General features: G+C 38.1%; 1 protein-coding gene across 3 annotated transcripts in view; it reads right to left on the bottom strand.

Annotated features, from left to right (window-relative positions):
- PIK3CA (phosphatidylinositol-4,5-bisphosphate 3-kinase catalytic subunit alpha) overlaps positions 1–24,845 on the bottom strand; it is a 46,665-nt gene extending 21,820 nt beyond the window's left edge. The window contains exons 1-8 of one of the 3 annotated variants that reach the window (XM_039355417.1): positions 24,707–24,844; positions 10,387–10,523; positions 9,138–9,405; positions 7,070–7,484; positions 3,787–3,993; positions 2,061–2,311; positions 1,354–1,599; positions 697–782 (exon numbers count right to left, since the gene is read on the bottom strand). In XM_039355417.1, coding sequence (XP_039211351.1) covers positions 697–782; positions 1,354–1,599; positions 2,061–2,311; positions 3,787–3,993; positions 7,070–7,421 — 1,142 coding nt within the window. In that variant the 5' untranslated portion in view covers positions 7,422–7,484; positions 9,138–9,405; positions 10,387–10,523; positions 24,707–24,844. Of the gene's footprint in view, positions 1–696; positions 783–1,353; positions 1,600–2,060; positions 2,312–3,786; positions 3,994–7,069; positions 7,485–9,137; positions 9,406–10,386; positions 10,524–24,706 lie in introns of all 3 variants that reach the window. The other 2 variants (XM_039355416.1, XM_039355419.1) reach the window with 2 other exon arrangements.
- Between the last annotated feature and the right edge of the window lie 15 nt (positions 24,846–24,860).

Raw genomic sequence — 24,860 nt, 5'->3', positions numbered from 1 at the left:
ATCAGCACCCGACGATACATAAGTGGGTTTTTGGTTGCAGTTTGGGCACTCGGTCTCTAAAAGGTTCGCCATCACTGTCCTATGCCGTTATAAAAACTGAGTGAGGTACGCACTGAACACTGAAGACTTTCCCCCTTGTTTATGTCAGTTAGAGAGAGCAAAGGAGAAAGATTTCAGTTTTAGAGTTAAACAGTTCAATTTTAGAGTTGGCTATACTGCACCTGCACAAAGCATAATGTAGGGATTACATTATCCCAGGAAGAAGCATTCTAACACTTGTTCAAACAAATTAACTACATGAAAACAAATTGTCCAGATAATGGTCATGGGCAGTACAAATAATCCTTATCTTCTGGTGGCAATTGGGACTGGAATTTCTATTGCTAACTGATGCAATGTCACAAGACAAATTCATTCTTGCTTATGGGCAAGGGCATAAATTACCTAAGCATACTCTAACAGAGAAAATTTGAATCTAATCATCTGGATTTGCTCATATAAAAAAATATCAAACTAAGCACAAAGGTTAGTTGACACAGGACTCTTCATTATGTGATAAAAGTAGCACACCACAGCATGCCATATATCCTTCTACACTTGGATACAAGTAAACACATCCTACAATTTCATCTTCTTGATGTGCTTTGTTATTATAAAAGGTTAGCTTGCTTTTTTTATTTCATTTATATCATTTACCTCGGATTAGAGCAAGGTACTCTTTGAGTATTCACGTTATCACATAAAGGCTCTCCTCCATGATAGATACCGGTTCGGACATAAATCTGAAAAAAGTATACACTGGTTCAAAAAAAGCAAAATGTACACAGAAAATTAATCAATTGGCTGATAATTTTTTATGTTTATTTGTATCCTGCTTCTAATATTTTTTATAAATAATTCAAAGCGATTAAGGGCAACTCTTAAATTAAATAGAATTAGCAAGTACAGGCCAATAAAAAGTTATTTTCTGTTTTAACACAAGAATTTACCAAAATTACTTTTATTTTATATTGGAAATCCACTGCATTTGAGACTAAATACAAGAATTAAAAACTTTGTAGAATAAAATCAAGGCCCTGTGTAAACGTTTACTGAATTTCTGATATAGTTCAAAATTTGAGTATGCAAAGGAAAAACATGTTTGTAACAAAGTATATTTTAAAATGATCCAACACATAATTTCAATAAGAGGTACCCACGCCACCCTCATCAGAACATTTACTAATCAACTTCCATTTTTGATCGGATTGTTTTTGTTAGATACACCATAGAGTTCAGAATCAGTTCAGAATTCTGATATTGCTAATCGAGAACACAACTATCATACTCGCACATCCAGAGTTCCTCTCCTACCTTGTCAATGTCCCGAATATTTACATTTACGTAAGTAGCACAGAGAATCTTAATTCTCAGATGACTGTTAATAGCCCAGAGAGATTTGGCAGAAGCTTCCCCATTCATGTAAGGAGTAGCTGTAGAAATACGTCTAGAATAAGATGGCATTGCAAACGTATCCAATGGCAGTTGGGCATAGAGACTCTCTTTAGTCATTAACATCAAATTGGGCATTCGACCAAGCATGATACAGCTCCGGATATACTGAAATAGGCAAGTAGAATAAAACAAAAGCACAATGACTGTCCCGGGCATACCTCTTCTGAATCATGTTTAATTAGCCAGGAAGTTCACAATGTCAGCACGGTTAAATTTTTGCTAGTTAAGGCCAAGAAGGCAACACAACATCAGAATCAAATGCAGGTAACCTGCAAGACTCAGGCTATGGTTAAATAAAGTGTTACCATTTTATTTCAAACGGTTGACCTGGAGTCAATAAGACTGATTTCCGCTATATAACAATACATTATATGAAGTAAGTGGAATATTCAAAACTGAAATTTCTCAGTAAACCTGCTAAATAATATACACAGAGCATCATATTGTGCACTATGCTAGATCAGTTGCATTTTTCTTATTTACACAGGTCTGTTTCCCCCGTAATTCCCCAACTCAAGCTTGGATGAATGACATTAATTCTGAAAAAACACTTGATATACACTTACCTTATACTGACTCAGTGGGTGCTTTTCTAACAAATACTCATCACAGCCACAGACTTTTAAAATATATTTCCCCTGGTACTCTAACACACAGAGTTTTAGCTGTTCTGATGATAGCAACATACTGCGTGTTTTTTTCCTGATTGCTTCAGCAATTACTTGTTCTGGCACATAATCATGATTGATTTTTAAGGTGTACTTCTGTTTGTCATTGTTGGGGGAGACTATAACCCAAATCACTACTATTATTTGACCTGAAAAAGAAGAAAGTTGGTTCAGGTTGCAATTAAGCATCATACCACGCCACAGCAGACAGAAGGGAAAAGCTCTGGCCCTTTATGTTCCCCTATTTCAACATATCTTGAAATTAAAACAAAATAAAAAAATAAACAGACCCAAATCACTAAATAATATGCATCTTTTTTTGTCATTATAAAGGTAACAATTATGTTACTGGGCTGCATTAACAAAGGAATAGAATCAAGATCATGTGAAATATTAATACCACTCTACAATGCCTTGGTAAGGCCACACTTGGAATACTGCATCCAGTTTTGGTCACCACGATGTAAAAAAGATGCTGAGACTCTAGAAAGAGTACAGAGAAGAGCAACAAAGATGATTAGGGGACTGGAGGCTAAAACATATAAGGAATAGTTGCTAGAATTGGGTATGTCTAGTAGTTGAATGAAGAGAAGGACGAGGGGGGACATGATAGCAGTGTTCCAATATCTCAGGGGCTGCCATAAAGAAGAGGGAGTCAAGCTATTCTCCAAAGCGCCTGAAGGCAGGACAAGAAGCAACAGATGGAAACTAATCAAGGGAGAGCAACCTAGAACTAAGGAGAAACTTTCTGACAGTTAGAACAATTAACCAGTGGAACAACCTGCCTCCAGAAGCGGTGAATGCTCCAACACTGGAAGTTTTTAAGAAGAGCCTGGATAGCCATTTGTCCGAAATGGTGTAGGGTTTCCTGCCTGAGCAGGGGGTTGGACTCGATGACCTCCAAGGTTCCTTCCAACTTTATATTATTATTATTATTATTATTGTTGTTGTTGTTGTTGTTGTGAGTAAAGCACAGGATTATAAATTGGCACACTAATATTGCAGGGTGAGAGGCAGAAATCAGTAAACATGTATCAACAGCAAGCAGGTCAGAACCCAGAGATGCTGCACCTTTTCTGGTTCTGGAACAAACTGAAGGCAGCACAGGGAGGAGGAAAGAGGGAAAGAGAAATTGCTGAACAGAAAGAATCAGTTTGAGACTGGGAATAGTTGGTGGAAAGAGGAACTGATTGTATCAAGTCAAATTTCTCCTTGTTTAAAATTGTATTAGCAATGTGCAAAGAAGTCTAAACAGCAAAATTGGAGGAGGTAGGAGGGGCGAGAAAGGCAAAGGGAAAATATAGTGGAAGGATATCTACCATCTTGCTACAACGTGTGAATTCCATTTAGGAAACAAAAGCTGAATTCACTGCTGGCTTACTATGCAATAAATAACAAAAACTTCCCAAAACTTTGTCATTGTTATTTATGTAGAAAAGAAATGGTTACACCCAAAAAAAAATTGTACCGAATAGATTAGTTTAAAAACTGTGTACATGAAATCAAATAAAATCTTTATTATGGTCACAGTTAAAAGTTTGCTTTAAAATGCACAGTATAAATTCATAAAGTATCATCCCATTTCTCTGAATGCCAAAACAATTAATTAATGCATTTTCTTTACCTTTATCAAGTTTATTGTATATATGCTTTGGTAGGTCAGATGATTCTATGTTTGGGGGACAGACGTACAAGGCTCTGCTATGGGGCGCATTAGCATCTCGTAGTTCTACTGCTTCTTTACAAACGTTAAGAATGTTTCGTCTGAAATCCTGAACTTCTGGATCCTTCACCAAGTCAAACTCACAAACGGGCATGCCAATAGCAAAACCTAAAAAGAAGAACACCTCCTTTGATACTGTGCCAGAGTGCAAGACTCCACCATCTCATCTCAAATCCTGCTAGTGATCTTCCAAAGCTCAGCTCTGGGCTTGAATATCAAGCATGTTGCAACTATCCACCAGGAGATGACCCAAGGGCCATGGGTGGTTCTTCAGTACAAGCTAGAAGATGTAAAATGTGTCCCCTCGTCACGCTAATCCAGTTTTAAGCAAGATGTTTTTAAACAAACAGAAGCCTGGCTGAAACAAAATATTAAACCATAAACATACAATAAGAGTTGGAATCACACATCTTGTTAAAAGCCAAAAGCAAACCACATTCCCCTTCAATATGGGATGGCTCCAGGACTGCAGTGATAGCAGGTTCATTTAGTGCACAGGTCGGCAACCTGTGGCTCCAGAGCCGCATGCGGCCCTTTGAGTCTTCCCCTGTGACTCCCAGCCTCCTCTGCCATTTGCAGAGAGTGACAGAGAGGCAATTGTGCTTTCCTGCTTTTCTCTCTCTCTCTGTCTCTCTCTCTGTGTGTGTAAAAGAGAGTGCACTCACAGTGTTCTCTGAGGAGCTGAAAAGCTTAATGGGCGGAGCTCCTCCCTTTGCTGTGTCTCTGCAGGAAGCAGGAAGGGCAGGAGAGAACTAGCTAGCCCAGCTATGCTGACTCAGGAATTCTGGGAGTTGAAGTCCATGAGTCATAAAAGAGCCGAGGTTGCCTACCCCTAAGCTTGTTGGAGAACAGCTTGAAACCAGCTTGCCAGGTGAGCAGCAGATAGCAGAGAGGGAGGGGGGGGAGAGAAAGAGAGAGAGAGAGGAAAGAGAGAGAGAGAGAGAGAGTGGGGGAAGAGGACTGGCAGACCAAGGGCAGATAGAGAGAGAGAGAGGGAGGGAGGGAGGGAGGGAGAGAGAGAGAGAGAGAGACCTTTTTGACAACTAAAATGAAGATAACATTGCATATATCCTTTTTTACCTGTGTGTGTGTGTGTGTGTGTATGTGTGTGTGTGTATGTATGTATGTGTGTGTGTGTATATATATATATACACACATACACATTACATACACACACACACACACCCCTATAGTAAAGGTAAAAAAGGATATATGCAGTGTTATCTTCATTTTAGATATCAAAAGGGTTTTGCGGCTCCCAGTGTTTTGTTTTCGGTGGGAAACGGGTCCAAGTGGCTCTTTGAGTGTTTTGGGTTGCCTACCCCTGATTTAGTGAAAAGTGGTATGATTTGTTCTATTTGGGGGATAAAGAAATAGTTTAAAGTCTTGATGCCACCATTCCAATATATGATACATTTGGTGTTCTTTTAGTGTCTATGGAAATTTTCAGACATCCGGTCAGGGTTGTCCCAAAGGTGCATTTTCAAAAGGCAATTGGACTTTCTTGGTTTTTTTCTTTGAAGACATTTTGCTTCTCATCCAAGAAGCTTCTTCAGTTCTGTTTTTCTAGTGATTTTATCTTTTCCCTTATCAGTAAATTTTCCTCTAACATGGGAATTTAGAACTGGCAAAGGGAGAACTGACATCCTGTCTCCCATTCACTCAGAGGATCTAATATATGGAACCCTGCTACTATGTGGACAGAAAACCTGGGTAAATTGTTTCTGTTTGGAGACACAGAATATCATGGTTATTTACAGAATTATGCAGATAGTCCTCGACTTGCAACTGTCACTTAACGACCGTTCAAAGTTAGTAATAGTCATGAAAAAGGTGCTCATAAAAGATCACATCCCTATCACATGACCACATTTTGGATGCTTCACAAGCAGCTTGCTTTTATAACTGGTTGCAATGTCTAGAAATTACATGACCACAATTTGAGCTCTTTCTTCCAGTAAGCAGCAAAATGCCCATTTGGGAGAATGGATTCTCTTACTGACCATGTGATTTGCTTAATGAACGTGTAATTCAGACCTATGACCATGTGATTCATTTAATTTCCACTGTAAATATGGTCAAAATATTGGGTCTAGGCATGTGGGCACCCTTATAACTGCAATGACTTACAACCCAAATTCTGGTCCCAAATATAGTCCTAAATTGAGGATTGCCTGTAATCTTCTTTGTCACAAGAGGCATCAACTGCCCCTCCCCTGTCTTTTCCTTTCCAGTTAGCCCTCTATTTATCTTAATAAAATGGAAGGAATTACCATTTCATTGAGTTGTTCTAAAAGTTGGCTCATATGAAAGGATAAAAGCAAGGAATGGTGAATGACAAATTAAGTTTTGATTGTATGTTAAAAGACTGTTTCATTACCGGAAGACTAAAGCAATCTTTTTGAGCTATTGAGCTCATCGGTTTTGGAAGTGTGGACTCAGACATATAATTACAGCAACAGAGGTGAGCAAATTGCATATTCACAAAATGGCTATCAGCCTGGTTGGTCACAAAAAAACCCTCATTTGTTTGTTCCCCAACCTGTACAACATTTCTTTATTATTTAAAAATATATTTCCTATTTTGAGGGCCAGTAAACACACTTCTAAACAAAATACTGGATTTAAATCACTCAACTTTTAAATTTTCTTATATGGTTATTTATTATATTTTTAAACTAATCCAAAAAAACTGTACTTTCTAGCAGATTACAAAATTATTTAAGATACTAAAAACAGCAAAAACATAAACAATAAAAATGCCCACCCCTTAGGACTGCAAATACCTCAAATAAATGTTCAGAGAGCTCTATATGAAAGGAAATATTCCTTTATATATTCTTGCCCCAAGCAATTTAAAGATCAGCACCACCTTAGAGTGTGCTAGAAGACTGACAGTCAACACAGTTGACGAAGCATTAGACCATGTACTAAATTATTATTTTGTACACATGATATTGCAGAGATGTATCTCCTTACACAATTAAAATCAGGTGAAAGGTCATTCAATCACATTTCCAGAAAACTAACAGTGCCTATCATATGAATCATCTCTCCCTGAGGTTGGAGGGAAGTGAGACACCTTTCTTTACAAGTACTTTAAATTGCATGCAGTAAATCATATATAGTTGCAGTAAGCAAGAAATCGTATATAGCTGCAACAAATTAAGACAGCGAGCCTCACCAATTTCTCGATTCAGAATTTTCTCTTCTCTGTTGCCCACCGGTTCTATAACTTTTAAAAAAGGTTGGAAGAGCCGCAGATCACACAGTCGCCGGGTTTCATCAAAGAACTCTTCTCTTTCTGCTTCTTGAGTAACACTTACAAAAATGTAAGATGATTCGTCTTGAAGGAGCTGATAGAGCGGGTACTTCCTAGCTTCTTTAAAGAGTTCATGTTTAATATGTAACAAGGTGGCCTCACGGAGGCATTCTAAAGTCACTATCATACCATTAGGTAGAAGACATTCTACTAGTATTTTTGGTGGCATTAGGTGCATGCCCCATAATTCACCGGATGAAGGTCGTGGAGGCATTTTGTTAGGCCTCTTCTCTGACTATTATCAAAAAACTATGATTGTAGATTCCTGTAGGAAAGACTAAGTAAAGTTAAATAGGTTTATGTGAGTTTTATAATCACATTTTATCTCATATCACACCTTTTGAATTATACATTAAAACAATGAATGCAAGATTTCTCAACAATTTTCCTTCCAGTCTTCATAATTAAGATTAATTGTACCACCATGGCTCATCAGAAAATTAATAGAACTGCAAACCACATTTGGCCAGGAGAATGTTTGCAGTGACAAAGTATTTTGCCATGCCAACAGAAAATGGAAATTAGGAAACAGAAATGGCAGCAATCAAAGATTGACAAATTTGCCAGATAGAGTTTAACAGAACAGAAAGGCAGTATCAGATATGCATTTATTTATTAAATGTATCCCCTCCCCCACTGTTCAGCTGACACTGAGCGGCTTACATCTAGATAAAACAAAATTCAATGGATTAAAATTACAAAAATTGAAACAAGCTAAAAAAAACCCCACAAGGGTTTGGAAAAGAGAGGTGGACCCCATGCCAGTTGGCATAGCCAGGTCTTAAGGCTTTTTCTGAAGGCTGAAAGAGGTATATAGATATTCCATCAGAAGTTAAATGCCACACAGTTCTGGCCATAAACAGATTGGAACAAAACTTAGATCCAGCCAGTTTACCATGATATATATTTGGTTGTAGTGGATAAGATTCTCCCCTCCCTATCCATTACCTCCTCCAATGACAGCCTAATCAGCAACCTGAATTATTGGATAGAAATATAGTATGTTTCAGTTTCTAATTCTTTTGCTTTTAAGAAGAGACTGGACAGTCATTTGTCCGAAATGGTGTAGGGTTTCCTGCCTGAGCAGGGGGTTGGACTCGATGACCTCCAAGGTCCCTTCCAACTTTATTATTACTAATTATAAGAACATCCATATTTGAATAAAGTAAACCCCTTTACTCAAAAAACAAAAACCCACCCATTCCAAATGCAAGAGTACATGCAGTTCTTAGTAGGTCCTCTGAATTATATTTTAATAAACTAACAAGGAAACTTTGCTACATTTGCATGTAGTAAAGTACATATGCTCTTAAACTCATCGTTTTTTGCTCTATGAGAGAACTTGGTTTGTGCTATACACACATGGAACAGTTCTCACACATATAGTGCACATGCATATCCACTTAACAGACCTCCATTCATGGAATTTTTAAGTTTAAGTCTCTCAAGTTAAACTTTGACCACTCTAGGACATTCTGGAGAGCAGGTCTCAAGGTAATTCAGGTCTGAGAATTCCTGCACTAACCAATAGAAATACAAGTGGATCTTTTTTAAAAACGCAAAGGATTAAAATATTTTGAATTCAACACAGGCAAAATTGGACTGTGCCCAATTAATATCTCCTAACTAAAAAAATGATGTTTACCCCAATAAAGTCAAATACAAACTTCAGCTATAATCTTCTTGTTAATCAGGGTATCAACTCTTCAAAAGATTCCCTAGAAATAGTTTTTTAAAGCTTTTTTATTTTGCTTGGAATTAAGGTACAGCATCATTTGAATGTTTGTTACATATCTGATTTGTTTCTGCAAGTTAGAGTAGATGATGTGATCTTCTCATTACCCATAAACAAAAGCACAGTACCTGCAGACCAGTGGGCTTGAAGAGAAATGACAAGACAAATAAACAAGCAAATAAAATAAAAACGTACCTGTAAGTCTTATTATTTTGGAACAGGGAGATACCATACAGCTCCCTACTTCACATGATGGTCACATTATTGGGAAGTTCTCTGTCATCCACATGTTGCAATTTAGGAATGGATTTTTTCTATCATCCAGAAACATTCTACAATCTTTATATGAACTTCTTCTCAACTCTTGGACATCATACTGTTTGAATTTTTACTGAAAACACTAAAGTTATAAACAAATTCAACATTGCTATTGAAGGGTAAATCTCCAAATCATATGACTACCCTAGGAAAAAAAGAGAGGGGGGGGGGAAGAGAGGGAGAGAAAGAGAAGAATTATTTCAACAAGTTATATCATGGAAAGCTATGCAGACATAAAGACTCAAATAGTAACAGCAATAGCAGAGTTCTATACTGCTTCATAGTGCTTTACGGCCTAAGTGATTTACAGAGTCAGCATATCCCCTCAACAATCTGGGTCCTCATTTTACTGACCTCAGAAGGATGGACGGCTGAGTCAACCTTGAGCTGGTCAGGATCGAACTGCTGAATTAGCCTGCAATTCTGCATTCAAATATTATATACTATAGAACGGGGAAAGGATTTTAGGGACAAAGATTATATAATTTTTTTCCCTTGTAATCTTAGATTCAGCTTTATGCCTAACAGCATTACCAATTAATATTTGTTCAAATTTATTAGTTATTGATTAAAGCTGATATCCTAAATATAGTGTCCTCTTTGAGTTGGCCAGCCTTAAGAATCCAATCAATATACATTTACAAGATACTTAATAACTTATCACTTCTATTTTCTGAAGTTCCTTAAAAAAACAAACTTCAGAGACTGAGCTGACTTTCATCTTTCTTTCATATCTCCCTAAAATTTGTAATCCCTTCCTTACTGTCTCTTCTATAATGACACACAAGACTAATTTGATATGTAAGAATTTATATTTTTATGTTAAATTACTTAATGAAATATCACCATGTTACAAAATACAAACTATGCACATGTAAAACAAATTACTTTTTGATTATGCAACATTATTTGAAGCTCAGAAAAGGATTCCAAAATTAGACTATAATGAAAAATATATTAATATATTATATAATATACATAATAATAATGTATATAATAACCCACATCAGTAAAGACAGCAACATAGAACATGCAACATACAGGACAGATATCATAGATGGAATCATAATTAGCCTGTTCCAGGATGTGTTGAAAATACCAGCTCTTTTTCTATGTAAGAACATACCTTCCACTGTCTGGCCTTATTGTGGAAGTGGGGAGTAATTCCTGAGAAGGATGAGTGAAAAATACTGGGAGTTTATATAATTCCAACAGGATCACCCAAGATATTACCATAGCTGTTCAGATAAAGCAAGCAGGAGGCTATACAAAAAATTGGAGATAGAAAATCATTTTAGTGAGAAGGGCAAAGGAATTGTTTTATCTTATGTGGGAGAAGGTAATGGTACAGGTAATCCTTGTCACTGAAGCAGTAGACGTGAGCTTAAATGGACTCCAGAGATGGTAGAGGACAGGAAGACCTGGAGGACCGTTGTCCATGGGGTCGCGATGGGTCGGACATGACTTCACAATTAACAACAACAATCCTTGTTTAGTAGTTGCCTTGTTTAATGACTGTTTGTAACTGCAATGGTGATGAAAAAATAACTTTTTAACCAATCACATCTACAATTTTTGCAGTCTGTCAAGCAAAGGAAAGCTGAGTAAGATCATAAACACAGTCATAGTTTCACTCAGCAACCGCTTCACTCATTGAGCAAATTCCTATTCCTAATTGTGATTGCTAAACAAGGATTATCTGTAATCTATTCCTGTATTTTATCAAGGAAATCTATGGATCAACAATATAAAGTGATTGAAGATATAGTGGACAATGAACTCTACGGGTTGGATAGCATTTAACATACTATTGAGGAAGAGCAGAGGCTCTTTCAGAGTTGTTAGTTTAAAGCCTTCAGGTCCTCTGGCTGCTGATGTTGCAATGCAGGAAAAAAAGTTTCAAAGCTACAAAAACAGATTTATAATGGAAACATGGAAATTAAGAAGTATGAACATGGGAAAGCTTAACATAATGAAAAATGAAATGAACCAGCCACATTTTGACAGCTATTGGTAAACTGAAAAGGACTGAAATTGGATCCTTTCAGTCAGAAAATGCCTAAAAGAATTATTTACTGGTATTACTTAAAAAAGGGCTTTTCAACCTTTTTACCCATTGTACCACTTTCAGGATATGGCAATATCCGAGTACCACCAGTCGCCTAGCAAGGTATCAAAAACTTGATGACAAAAAAAAAAGTGATAAAGTACAGGTAGTCCTCGACTTACAACAGTTCACTTAGTGACTGTTCAAAGTTCCAATGGCACTGAAAAAAGTGCCCCCCAAGCCACAGCTGAGCAAGACACCTGCCTGCCCACCCGGCGGCGCTCTTCCTCCTGTTCGAAGTTTTCATTGTTGTGAGCATTTCTGTTGGGGATTGGCAGCGGAGGTGGGGTGGGTGGTTGCAGCAGATTTTGGTCACTTCACATGACCCTGGGACACTGTGGCAGTCATAAATATGAATCAGTTGCCAAGCCTCTGAATGTAAATCACAAGACCCTGGAGATGCTGCAACATTCCAGCTGATTGGCGCTTCTTCTGGGCTCAGAAGTGCCAGGATCAGCGCTGAGCTCCAGCTGGAGCCTGGCACTGATCCTGGCGCTTCTGCTGAGCCCTGACAGCCCTGCAGCTCCAGCTATCTCTCGCTCAGGTTTGTGTGGTGCTGCCACCGGTTCAGCTCATTCCCCTCCCCCACTACCACTTTTCTAGGATGGTTGCGTACCACCTGCCAGGTGCCAATGTACCACAGGTGGTACCCGTACCACAGGTTGAAAAGCCCTGACTTAGAACACACACAAACATACACACACATAAAAGGAGGAGGAACAGGACTGCTTTTATAGTCAGGAAAAATAAAGCGAGACAGTACATGGATACAATGCAGTCAGTGAGTGAATAATATCAGTTGACCTCTTGGAAAACCCATTAATATGATGATTATCCAAATTTATGGTCCAATCAGAAATAAAAATAGGTTGATGATTTTCAAGTTCAATCATGTTCAAGCAAACACTCAAGCAGGTTGTGCTGCTTGTGGTTGAAGATGGGGATGCCAATGCTGAAAATATTAAGAGGAAAACATAGCTGGATTGCATGGTATTGGAAATGAAATAGGGGAATGACTTAATTTCTGCCAATCCAATTATTTCTTCATTGCTAATACTTCCAGTCTTCCCCATGTACCACCATGAGAAGAATATAAAGAAATCAAATTGACTATACTATACAGTGGAATAGAAAAGCAGAGTTTTTACAGCAAAGAGGTTATCTGGATTTGACGGTGGAACACTTCATGTGCAAGTTCCAAGTCAAACTAAAGTGGAAGAGGAAAACCAACCAGTTTTCACTGACAGGCAACCAGAGAACTGTGGAATGAAATGAAGTAAGTTGTTAGGGATGAATATGAAAAAAAGATACAGAAACACAAGAACGCAAAATAAATCTCAGCTCAAATGGCAGAAATTGTTAAGAAGAAAAGCAAAAGCCAAGAAGTATGATCACCTCTGAAAGGAACTTTAAAAACTTCATAGAGCTATTAGAAGAGATAAGTAGCAGCATTACAATGACATTTATAAAGACAAAGAAGAGTGAAACAGACTGGAAAAAGACAAAAGTCTTCCAAAGGATCCACAAACACTGAAGGAGGTTCTAACTTTGAATTAATAAGCTAAAGGATGTTGTATGTATGTGCATGTGCGCGCATGCATACTTTCAAGTCAGTGTGACTCCTGATGATTGCCTGGACAAATCCCTGCTTTTTTCATGTGGAAGGCAGGACTAGAATTCATGGTCTCCCGGTGTTCAGCCTAATGCTTTAACCACTACATCAAACACAAGGCCTGGGGGCCAGATGCAGCCCACAAAGTGGTTTCATGTGGCCCGCGAAACCATCCTGGAAACAGTGAGGGAATGGCCCCCGCTGCCTTAGCCCTGGCATAGGCCACCAATGTACAATTTTGTGGTGGCCATCTATGCCGAAATTCATTGAGTCTTAGCTCCACAAGGCCATCTGGAAACAGTGAGGAACCAGCCCCTGCTGCATTGGCCCCGCCCCTGGGTGCATGCTGGAGAGGTGTCACCCTTTGTGAGGAATGAAGAAAGGCACCATCGCCTGGAAGTGGCCAGCAAATGGCCCTCGCCTACTTCACATATCCGGCTTGATGGGCTCTGCCCTGGTCCCACCCCCTTCTGCCAGAGACCCTCAGATCTGTCCCACTCCTGCCCAGGCCCCCACAGGTACCCCTGATGCGAATGATGTAGAGCTGGCCATGCCCACCCAGTAGGCCATACCCACCCTGGCCACACATACCGCCCCCCCCCAAGGACAACCGCAATACTGAAATTGAGTTTGACACCCCTGCACTACACCAAACTGGCTCTCTTAATGGATGCTAATGGACAGATTCTAACTGATTCTAAGAAGATCAAAGATGGAAAGATAATAAATTCTATACAGTAGAAATGTTAACATCCAAAATAGTTGAAAAGATATTCCCTATTTATAAGGACCTCTAGTACTATAATATGAAATTAGAGTACCATTCTAATCATTACAAGTTGGAAGAATGCAGGAATTTATAGAGTGTCTACAGAAATTGACAAGCAATAAATTAGAAGAGATTAGTTTATATATCAGTATCAAAGAAAGGAGATTTCACAAAGCGTACAAACCATGATGCAATATTGTTAATTTTGCATACCAGGAAAGTAATGTTTAGGATCATCCATTGCAGACCACAGCCCTATATGGAAACTAAGATTGTACATCACCAGAGCTCCTCTCTGAGGGAGATGGGTGGTTAAGAATTATGAAATATAAACAAACAAAAATAAAATGCCAGGTGTTCAAACTGGCTGAGGAACAAGCAGTGTTACCAATGATGCCAACTGAGAAAGCTGAAGAGTACCAAGTAAAAGTTAGGATATGCTTTATTGATTACAGAAAGGCCCTTGATTATGTCGACAATGTCGAATTGTGGAATGTGTTTAGGAAAATTGTAATCCCAGGCGACACTGTCATCAGATGCTAATGAAACAATCCAGATGCCCTCTGGAAACCAAGCAGGTGTATCAGATCCCTAGGATGAGCAGATCAGTTGGGTCCGTACTTCTGAAGGGGGAAAAAAAGACAGACTCCACAGCAATGGGAAAATGGTCTGACTATAACAAAAGACAGATCTTAACATCCCCTATTCTCAGATTAGGTCACATCTGTTCCAGTTGGCAAGTTCCAATACCAAAGAGAAGGGACGAAGTTTCCTCCTTTACTTGGACACTGTCCACTTCTACTGCCACTTCTGTCCAATCAACTTCTATCAATAAAGACAAATTGTAGTCTTATGGTCTTCATCCAGCAGCCCAAGCTGACCTTTTCAGGCAGCATCAAATCAGGTCTCATTCCATAGTTGATGTTCTAAATAGCCAATGGCCATCTGTCCTCTTCTCTAACAGGCTGCAAGGGAGAAATTATGGTGGCCACATCAACTGACATCCACCATCAGGACAGCTACAAGTCTTGGGCTGATATTCTATATGTTGCCCACCCCCGTCCTATTCCTATTGCTCAAACTGCTCCAAGCCAGCAAACCCCCCCCCCCAAACTAGCACTAGCACTCTCAGTACACTAATTCAGAAAAGATGCTTGGTAAATAAATCTTCAAAACCCTCACCGGCTTCACCCACCATATCTGAGGGAGAAAGGCTTGTCACCAACACTGCTGCAGGAGCTACAGACACTTCAGTTTCAATGAGCATCTAAAATCCTGGCTCCTACCCAGCAACAGGCTGCCAGTCCAGCTCCAACTTGATATATTTTGCTACCTCTTTATTACTGCTGCTGCTACTCAAGAACTTGTTCATACAACCTCAACATTCCCAACCATCTCTAGTCAACCTTCACTCCTATTACCTTTACACAAAACCTTCCTTTTCCTAAAACAATGTTATATTATATTATGGTGCTGTAATGTAACATAATTCCTTACAAAAATTTATAAAAAGGAAGGTTCCACACTGTATTTCTATCTGCCACTGCAAGAAATTATCTCAAGCAGTGGTCCCCAATTTTTTTGAGCTAGGGTCATGTCTGATATTTTGAGAAAGTGGCAGCCTTGACGATATGATAAGGAACCAAACAATATTGACAAAAACTGGTAAAGTTGCTCCCTGCCACTATTTTTAGTCTTTGCTCCTGTCCCCCCAAAAACCCCTTCACCATCAATTTTTCAAAATGTTTTAAGCATGGAATTTCAAGCAGTACAAAGCTGCCATTTTGAGTGTAAAATGGGCCTCTTGAGGTATTTCAAAGCCCATTATGATTGCTTTGCAAGTACAAAAGACTTCCAAAGTGCAGAAACAGCAGTTCTGCATAGGACATTTCACAAAATTTCATATTAGAGAACTTTGAAAAATAAACCATTTTGTACAACACTACCATTATTAATCCCAAATTATCTTTATCTTCCCTAGCTGCGATCACTTATTTTTATTTCTAAGAATGCCCATGTAGCTTATTCAAATCCAGATTTTTTTAAATGTATTTTTCCTTCTGTAAAAGCCGACTGTAGTTTGTTGAGGGGAAAAAAACCTTAATAAGTCAACAATTTAAAAAAAGAAAAAAGTAAAAGTAAAAGAAAATTCAATTGGTGATTGTTCAGATGTAATACCATCACTTTTATCTGCCCTTTAGGTTTCCAGGTGACTACACATCTGTATTTGATAATGTAAATCTACCATGGAAAACATGCTGAGTAAATATGGACTTACTCAATTCCATTTTCCTACAGTATGTGAAATAAATTGTTTTGCCTCATACTTACTGAAATATGTTTACAGGCATTATCGTTTCTTGAACACAGTACATTTTTAGAAATAATGTTGTGATTTAGTTGTAGAATGGTCGGTATTTTAACATGCAGTTCTTTTTATAGTTTGGAACACCCAGATTCTAATAATGCCACTGTTACTATGCAACAGATTAGCAAAGCCACAAAGTGAGTAGACTAGCAATCCTGCCAGTTCTTATATTGTGTTTTGGACTACAGTGCCCAAGAAAAAGATGAAAACATTTTGTTCTTTTGGCTTTGGGACCTTTAGGCAGAAACTTTGGCATATGAAGCAGCTGTTTCATATAGGCCAGTGGTTCTCAACCTGTGGGTCGGGACCCCATTTGGGGTCGAACGACCATTTCATGGGGGTCGCCAAACAACGCAGTCCGCCATTTTTTCCCCCTTTTCCTTAGCTGTGCTACTCCCTTTTATTCTATTGGCTTTTGAAAGCCAATAGAATAGACTCTCTTGAATAGAGTCTAATTCTATTGGCTTTCAAAAGCCAATAGGAATTGTCCAGGCTGTCTCTGCCCTGTTGAGCCCGCCAAAAGTCCCATTCTGCAAACAGTGCTGCACCAGTTGAATAGTCCTCGACTGACGACCGGTTGAGTAGTCCTCAACTTACGACCGGTTGGGGGGGTCGCGACATTAAAAAGGTTGAGAACCACTAATATAGGCAAGCATTTTAACCGCTGTGAAAGTGACTTGATATCACTTCTGAATAATTAAGTCATCAACTGATTTTTTCTATTTGTCGATCTTTATGTCTAGATCAGATGTAAATTTGTAATTATACTGAAAGATAATTGTCAGTGTACAATATTAATACATTACAGGTAACCCCCAACTTATGATCAGTCGCTTAGCAACTGTTTGAAGTTATGATGGACCTATTTATGACCTGGATTCAAAGTTCCCGTGGTTATGTGATTGTATTTTGGGCAATTGGTAAATGGCCCACATCTATGGTTAGTCCAATTTATAATGTTTTCTTCCGGAAACCAGCATTTACTTCCATTATCCACAAAAAAAAATACCCATTGCAGATAACAAATTCGCTTAACAACTGCCGCATTTGCTTGATGCCATGGTGTTTACTGAACAACTGTGGTGAATTATGTGTACTTTGGAACCAGTTAACTGTTGGTAACAATATTAAACACTGAAACAAAAAGTTTCTGTTAATATGCCTAGATAAAACAAGCATGTAAGAAGAATTTACTTCCAAGGACTGACTCAACTAATTCTGCCAACAGATGGATAAACCTGCTAGACTAGACCAAGCATCAATCAGGTTCCTTATAATGGCCAATTAGATACCTATAATAAACCCGCCAAAGAATCAAGACAATAATTGCCCTAACTGTCTCCTCATTTGCAAGGAATATGCACAGGTTTAGTTTTTGTAAATCACACATCAAAAAAATCTTTGAAATACACAAAAATACGTATTTTTAGAAAAATTAAAACAGCACTCATAAAGTTAGGCTCAAGATTCAGAAGGTTCTTGACAGATTTGAACACTGGGTCCTATCCAGCTAAATGCAATTCAGAATTTGTTTAGGCAAAACAAAAACAAATGCGTAAGTGTAGAATAGGTGGTACCTGGCTCAATAACTGTGAGAGAGATCTAGGAATCCTAGTGGACAATCGCTTAAGTATGAGTCAACAGTGTGCTGCAGCTACCAAAAAAGCCAATGCAGTCCTAGGCTGTATCAACTGAGGGACAGAATCAAGATCATGCAAAGTGTTCATACCGCTTTATAATGCAGTAGTAGGACCATACTTGGAATACTGTATCCAGTTTTGGTCACCCTGACAGACAAATATATTGAGCCTCTGGAAAGAGTGCAAAGAAAAGCAACAAAGGTGATTAGGCTAAAATGTATGACGAACATTAGTCTAACGAAGAGAAGGATTAAGGGTGACATGATAACAGTCTTCCAATATTTGAGGGGCTGTTACAGAGAGGAGAGGTTCAACCTATTCTTCATAGCATCTGAGGGCAAGACAAGAAGCAACAGATGGAAACTTATCAAAGAGAGATCCAACATAGAATTAAGGAGACATTTCTTTTCAGTGAGAACAATTAATCAGTTGAACAGCTTGCCTCCAGAAATTGTGGATGCTCTATCACTGGAGTTTTTAAAGGAGAGACTGGACAGCCATTTGTCCAGAATGGTATAGAGTCTCCTGCTTAAGAAGGAGGTTGGACTAGAAGACTTCCAAGGTCTCTTCCAACTCTGTTATTCTGTAATTCTGTCAATTGTAACCTTTTATTCTACAGTAGTGGCCAAAATTGTGGAAACATTTTGGGAAAAGTGTACAGTAGAAATGCCACCTTTGGTTAAATTTCCACCAATTTTTCTTCTAATTTCTTTATAACTGTAGCCTTGTTCACTTAATAATACTATTTTACATCGCTTTCTGGGCAACCAGTCAACTCTTTGCACCATTACTTTAATTTTATTACGTTTTAGAAGCTCACTAAATGAAAGAACACAAAAAACCCCAACCAACTTCATAGCCATCACATAACACAGACAAATGTCCTCCTCTCAGCTTCAATACATGACATCAATAACTGAATCCTACTGTGATCTGATTGGCTCATTGCCAAAACAAGATGACACCTGATTGGCTCTCTAAACACTCATGCTCATTGGCTACAATCAGATGAAGGAAAGCTACCTGATATCAACCCAAGCAAGTTGTGCTTCCTTTTTCTGGTTATTTGGATATAACTTTTCATAGAATACAGTACAGATAATTGAACAAACTATGTTGCATTACATTCTTGATTAAATTATCTTTCCACTGATATATAATTTTATGGTACTCCTCCAAAAAAAGTGGTGTTATTAGCCATCAAACCTCAAAAATACACTTTTCCCAAAAGGTTTCTACAATTTTGGCCACTACTGTATACTTCAGGTTAAGTAACAAGAAATTTATGTAATCAGTAATATTATTTTGTTACTCTCTGTATTTAATCTCTTACTGAACTATAGTTCCTCTTATGAAAGGACACCTGTTCTTAAAATAAGCAAGTTAACATTTGGTAAAAGGAACAAAGATAATTCCCAGGCTCACAATTTTTCCAACTTCAAAAATGTAAGGAACAATTCTTCGGTTTTTTTTTAACTTATTATGCCAATTTATATAGATGTCAACACTGGTAACATTGGATGTTCTTGCTTTGACAGCAGCATCTTGTAATTGTGATTCTGGTTGGTGATTTTAGGATTAAAATCAACAATTATATGATGTAGAATAAATAATATTAACAGAATATCACTATAGCACAATTCCATATTAGGTCAATCAAATACAATCCATATATTATAATAAGTCACATGGAGGAGTCTTCAGACCACTGGAAACATCCAGATTTTTAAGAACTTTCTGAAATGCTGGTGAGGTTGGAACCAAACAAATCTCAGACAGTTTGGTATTCCTGAGGGCAGATACCTACTTGTGCACAAATGTCTATAGAATTACCAAATCATTGCAATATTGTTTTGGTCTCTGCATCAATCTTCTCAAATTTCTGTATTGTCAGGGCCAAGTTTACTATTACAATTCAAAGACTTCTATTTGGTATCCAGCATTAGTCTAAATACTGTGTACAAATAAGTGTACAATCCAATAAAACCTGGGTTTATTATGGAGAAAAAGTGTATTGAATATACATATCATTAAGATGAAAATGTAATTTATACTTAGAGCTTATGTATTAAACATTTCAGAGCATTATTACACTAGAGTGAACATGAGTTTAACACTGGAATTTTCCTTGTTTCAAGAAATATGTAATAAAGAAAACATTTTCTGTTAAGAAATAAATTTATGAGTATCACATAACTAGAACTGATGCTCAAAATATACATTTACTACCATGCAGGTCTCTCACTCACACTGCTAAAGAAACATCTTTGTAGAATATCATAACTGTGCTCAGACTATCTTCATTGATAACCAAATATATTTCACTACAGTATTGGTTCTTCTTTTCAGTGTACCAAATTATTCCCTCTAGGTTTTAGGACTTGGGGCAATCAAACATAACAATGAATCATAGAGTCCTGAACCATCTAAGAGTTTTTAAAAGAATTCAAATGTGAACTCACTAGCATCACAGAAATAAAACTGCAACTAGTTCTCAAGTATGGCTCAGTACCAGAGGGCAACCAATGTTCCATCACTGTTTAAAAATAGACCTGGAAAGATCTGAGAAATTATAATCTGGACATATTAATATTGATTCCAAGCAAATTGGTAAAACATTATTTTTTAAAAAACAAAACAAAGCCCACAAAGCCTATATAAGAACAAGTCTTCTGGAAGAAAAAAAGAAAAAAAAGGAGACATCTGTATGTTCTCAATATTCCAAGGGTGGTAGCAGTAAAAATGATTGCAAGGCTGCTTTCCAAAATGATGGAAAAGAAGTAAAAACATTGCTGTGTCAAAGGGGTGGAATTAGTCATATGAATTTACATTTTTTGAAGACCTACAGCATATTCTTTGCTGTTGTTTATTCAGCTTGGGATTAGATAGCTCATTTCTCTTATGGTTTTTACACTAGATACTTTAACAGTATTGTCATCAGGCAGTCCTTGACTTCTAACAGTAATGGAGTTGCCTATTACAGTTGTATGTTGTGATGGTCTTAAAGCTGGTTACCTAAGTGACCAACTCAATTTTACAACTATGTTGCAGCAGTTGTTAAGTGAACCAGCAAAGTTGTTAAGCAAATGCTGTAGTCATTAAGTGAACTCACTGTTTGCTATGGGGCGTTTTTGCTGAAAACCAGAAATAAATATCAGTTATTGGCAAAAACATTGTAAATCACAGTCACATGACCTTGGCACACTGTAACAGTTGTAAATGTGGGCTGGTTTCCAAGTGCCTGAATTGCGTTCATGTGACTATGAGGTAACAGCAGTCAGAAATCCAAAATCGGGTCGTAAGTACCTTTGAGGAGGAGTGACATAACTTTGAACCATCATAAAACAACTGACTGTAAGTCAAGGACTACCTGAAGTTAATCAAATATTTACCTCTATGAATTAGCTCTATTAAGTCATTTGTGATGTTCTTTGTGATAAGTAAGATATTACCTACAATATGCATTAAAAAGACAGTAAGCCAAATAATACCAGTCTATATATTATGGGAACACAGCATTTTATACCTGGTATTATATGGATAACAACAGCAGTATTAAATAGATCAGATTTTGATTATACGTATTCCACTTCAGGATGACAATAAATATTCATACAATATAAAGTATACAATCTACATACAAATCATACTTTGTAAAATATAAAGTAGGTCTACAAAATAACTGTAAAGTGATTTTTCTCTACAGTACCAGGTTCTGAATTATGCAACAATATTCAGAATACAATAGCAATAGCAGTTAGACTTGTATACTGCTTCATAGTGCTTTATAAACCTCTCTAAGCGGTTTACAAATGTCAGCATATTTGCCCCAATAATCTGGGTCCTCATTTTACCGACCTCGGAAGGATGGAAGGCTGAGTCAACTTTGAGTCAGTCAGGATCAAACTCCTGGCAATGGATAGAGTTAGCCTATAATACTGCATTTTAACCAGGGCACCACCACAGCTCTTACAATAAAAAGTTACAATGTTTTTTTCAGGTAGCATGGATATATTTAATGATATAATTTAAGAATGGGAAGGAATGTGATTCTGAGCTATTTATAAATACATTCATTGATAAGGTTTGCCTTTGATACCTATCTTCCTTTTAAAGCTTTAAAGACTTTTTCAAGTCAATGTTTACATAAGAAGCAGCTCTCAGTGTTTATGGAAACCATATTCCTCTCGCCTTATGTTAATCACAAGAGTGAATTCCAGACTGCTGCAATAATAAATGTAGCAAGGTGTAATCAACTACATTTTTGTCCTACTAGTCTGACTGAGATTACTCAGGTTTGTTTATGCAAATGGAAACACTCTAAATGGCAAGGGACAGATTGTTGTTATTGAAAACTGTACTTATAAATAAACAGAATTTGCAATGTTCCAGTTTTTACTGTTTTCTCCAACAATATTAGCTAGGCAGCCAGGTAAATATGCCACATAGCTAAAAAAATAGGGAAAAATTCTATTCATCCACAACTGCTTTTGTAAAAAGGAAAGAAAGAGTGTAAAGGATATAAACATGACAATCCCGAGAGAAGGGGAAAAAGTACAAAAACAGGAATGGGGAGGAACTGCCCATAGAAATAGAAGATCCAGGAAACAGGAAAACAAGGAAGCCATCACATGGCAGAGTATAGGTAAAGAAACAGGGACTGAAAACCTTGCCGCCCCCAATCACATTTGGAATGGAGTGTTGGATATGTTTGCTACCTTGAGTTATTTGTAAAAATAATAAAGGCAGAATACAAATAAAAGAATATCATAAATCTGATATGGAAGAGCATGAAGGAATAAATGAAAGGAAGGCATGTTCACAGTATGTTAATAGCCCTGTAGAAAACTAAGCTGTACTCTTGAGTTAATGTATCTACAATATGTTTACTGGATCATAATCTTCCACTAACATCTTCTAATCCCAAATAGGACAGTCTTCTCTAATGTGACACTATGGATGTGACTGGATCAACTCCCATAATTCCCAGTCTGCAGCCATATTACCCAGGTATTATGGGAGTTGAAAGTTAACGTATCTTGAAGGGATCTATTTAGGGAAGGCTGAAAAACACTTACTGCATTATAAACAAATTCACCTTAAAGTTCTCACCACCATTTTGGCTTTTCTAAAGCAGCTGTCTCTAATATTCAAAGAAGAAAACAGTGATAAGGAAAAAAACTAAAGAAGAAAAAAAACAGCATGAATTTCTGTTGATGAGAGATAGATATTACTAGAAATGCAAAATTACTGGTGATGAGTTTCAAAAACCAGACAACCACTAGATCTCTGAAAAAAATATATAGATAATTCAAGAGTTCTCAAATTAAGGATTATAACAGTTTTAATATATTTCACAGACAGGATTAATATAAATGAAATGGTCAAAACCTGATTTCAGCATATGTTTACACATTTTCAGATTTTGAGGATCTACTGTCATCAGCCAGCAATATCGGAACCAACTATTCTAACAAATATTGGCACATTTTCAGCACAGTGTAATGCTGTATTCTTTGCAGTAGTTGTAGAAATGTGATATTGAAGTTCAGTATTTTTATTCTTTTTATTTTAGAAAGTTGCACTGCTGTATTTACTTTTATTGAAGTATAGAGCTCTGTGCTACTACTATAGTGACTGTTGTTGCTCTCAACTACCACTGTTTGTATATTTATTGCTGTTCTTTTTCTATTGAATTTTAATTTTAGATTAGCCAGCCAGAGTTGCTATTGTGAGATGGACAGCCATATAAATAGACTGAAGTAAACACAATAAATACAACCACTCCTAAAAGCAAATGGCATGTTTGCTTCTTGCTGAAGAGCAAGTCAATAAAATCATTAATATTCATAGGAATGTCACACAAACTTGTTTGCCATTTTGGGGGGATGCAGTAGTAGTGTATCACAAAGTTTGGAAAGCCTCAGCCTAGCTCCTTTTTACAGGCCTTTCCAAACAAGTCCATAGCAAAGCTCTACCTCAGAGAAATGTTGCAAGAAGGCCAGCAAGATCCTGAGCATCTTGAAATCAGGATGAAATGAAAATGTAATAAAATATACAAAGGAATGGCTGGGGATAGCAGTTTATGTGTGGGGTGCGGATGAGATTTCCCAACTGGTAGTTCTCAACTTACGACCACAATTGAGCCCAACATTTATGTTGTTAAGTGAGAAATTTGTTAAGTGAGTTCTGGCCCATTTTACAACTTTCTCATCACATTTGTTAAGTGAATCACTGCAGTTCTTAAATTAATAACACGGTTGTTAAGTGAACCTGGGTTCCTCATTGACTTTGCTTGTCAGGAGATGTCAAAAGGGGATCACATGACTCCGGGACCCTGCAACCGTCATAAATGTGAGTCAGTTGTCAAGCATCCAAATGTAAATCCCGTGACCATGGGAATGCTGCAACGGTCATACGTGTGAAAAATGGTCATAAGTCACTTTTTCAGCGCCGTAACTTCAAAATGGTCACTAAAGGAACTGTTGTTAAGTCGAGGACTACCTGTAACTCGTTGGACCCATATGTAGATTTTTTTTTTAAAGGCTGAAAATAGCTTTCCTATTTCAGCAAGTGAGAAAGGAGGACAATGAGATGAAGCATGGAGAGGTGGGCAAAGCCCTAAGCTTGTATACGGCGAATTAAGCAAGGGAGGCTAGAGACTGCCGGAGCTTAGCAGGGGCGAAGAGGCGAGACAGCAGCCACCCACCCAGCCACCCACCGGGGCTCACTGCCTGCTAACCCCGCCTGGGCTTCCCCTCGCCCCCTCCTCGCCATTCGTTGCCCAAAGCGTCGCTGCTTCTCCCACCGAAGCGCTGGTTCCCCTAGAGAAGACGGGGGACCCGGTAGTCCCGAAGCCCCCTTCCGCCACCGAGGACGTCTCCGCCCGCCAACCCAACCCTCCGTTCTCGGTTCCCGGGTGCGGACCATCACTTCGCCGGTTCACTCACCGTAGCCGGCCTCGCGTGGACCGGAGTCGATCCCCCCCTCAGAGGAAGGAGACGGGGGGGGGGAAACCTGTCTCCTCGCCCCGCTTCCCTCAGACGCCGCCGCCGCCGTGGTCGCCCGCTCTTCCTCCGAAGGTTCACAGCGGGTCGGTGGGGG

Source organism: Crotalus tigris, unplaced genomic scaffold, assembly GCF_016545835.1.
Source record: "Crotalus tigris isolate CLP2741 ecotype Arizona unplaced genomic scaffold, ASM1654583v1 scf7180000018690.2240587, whole genome shotgun sequence".
Classification (NCBI taxonomy): domain Eukaryota; kingdom Metazoa; phylum Chordata; class Lepidosauria; order Squamata; family Viperidae; genus Crotalus; species Crotalus tigris.
The sequence above is the reverse complement of the archived record's forward strand: the minus strand, read 5'-3'. Positions and strand labels throughout refer to the sequence as shown.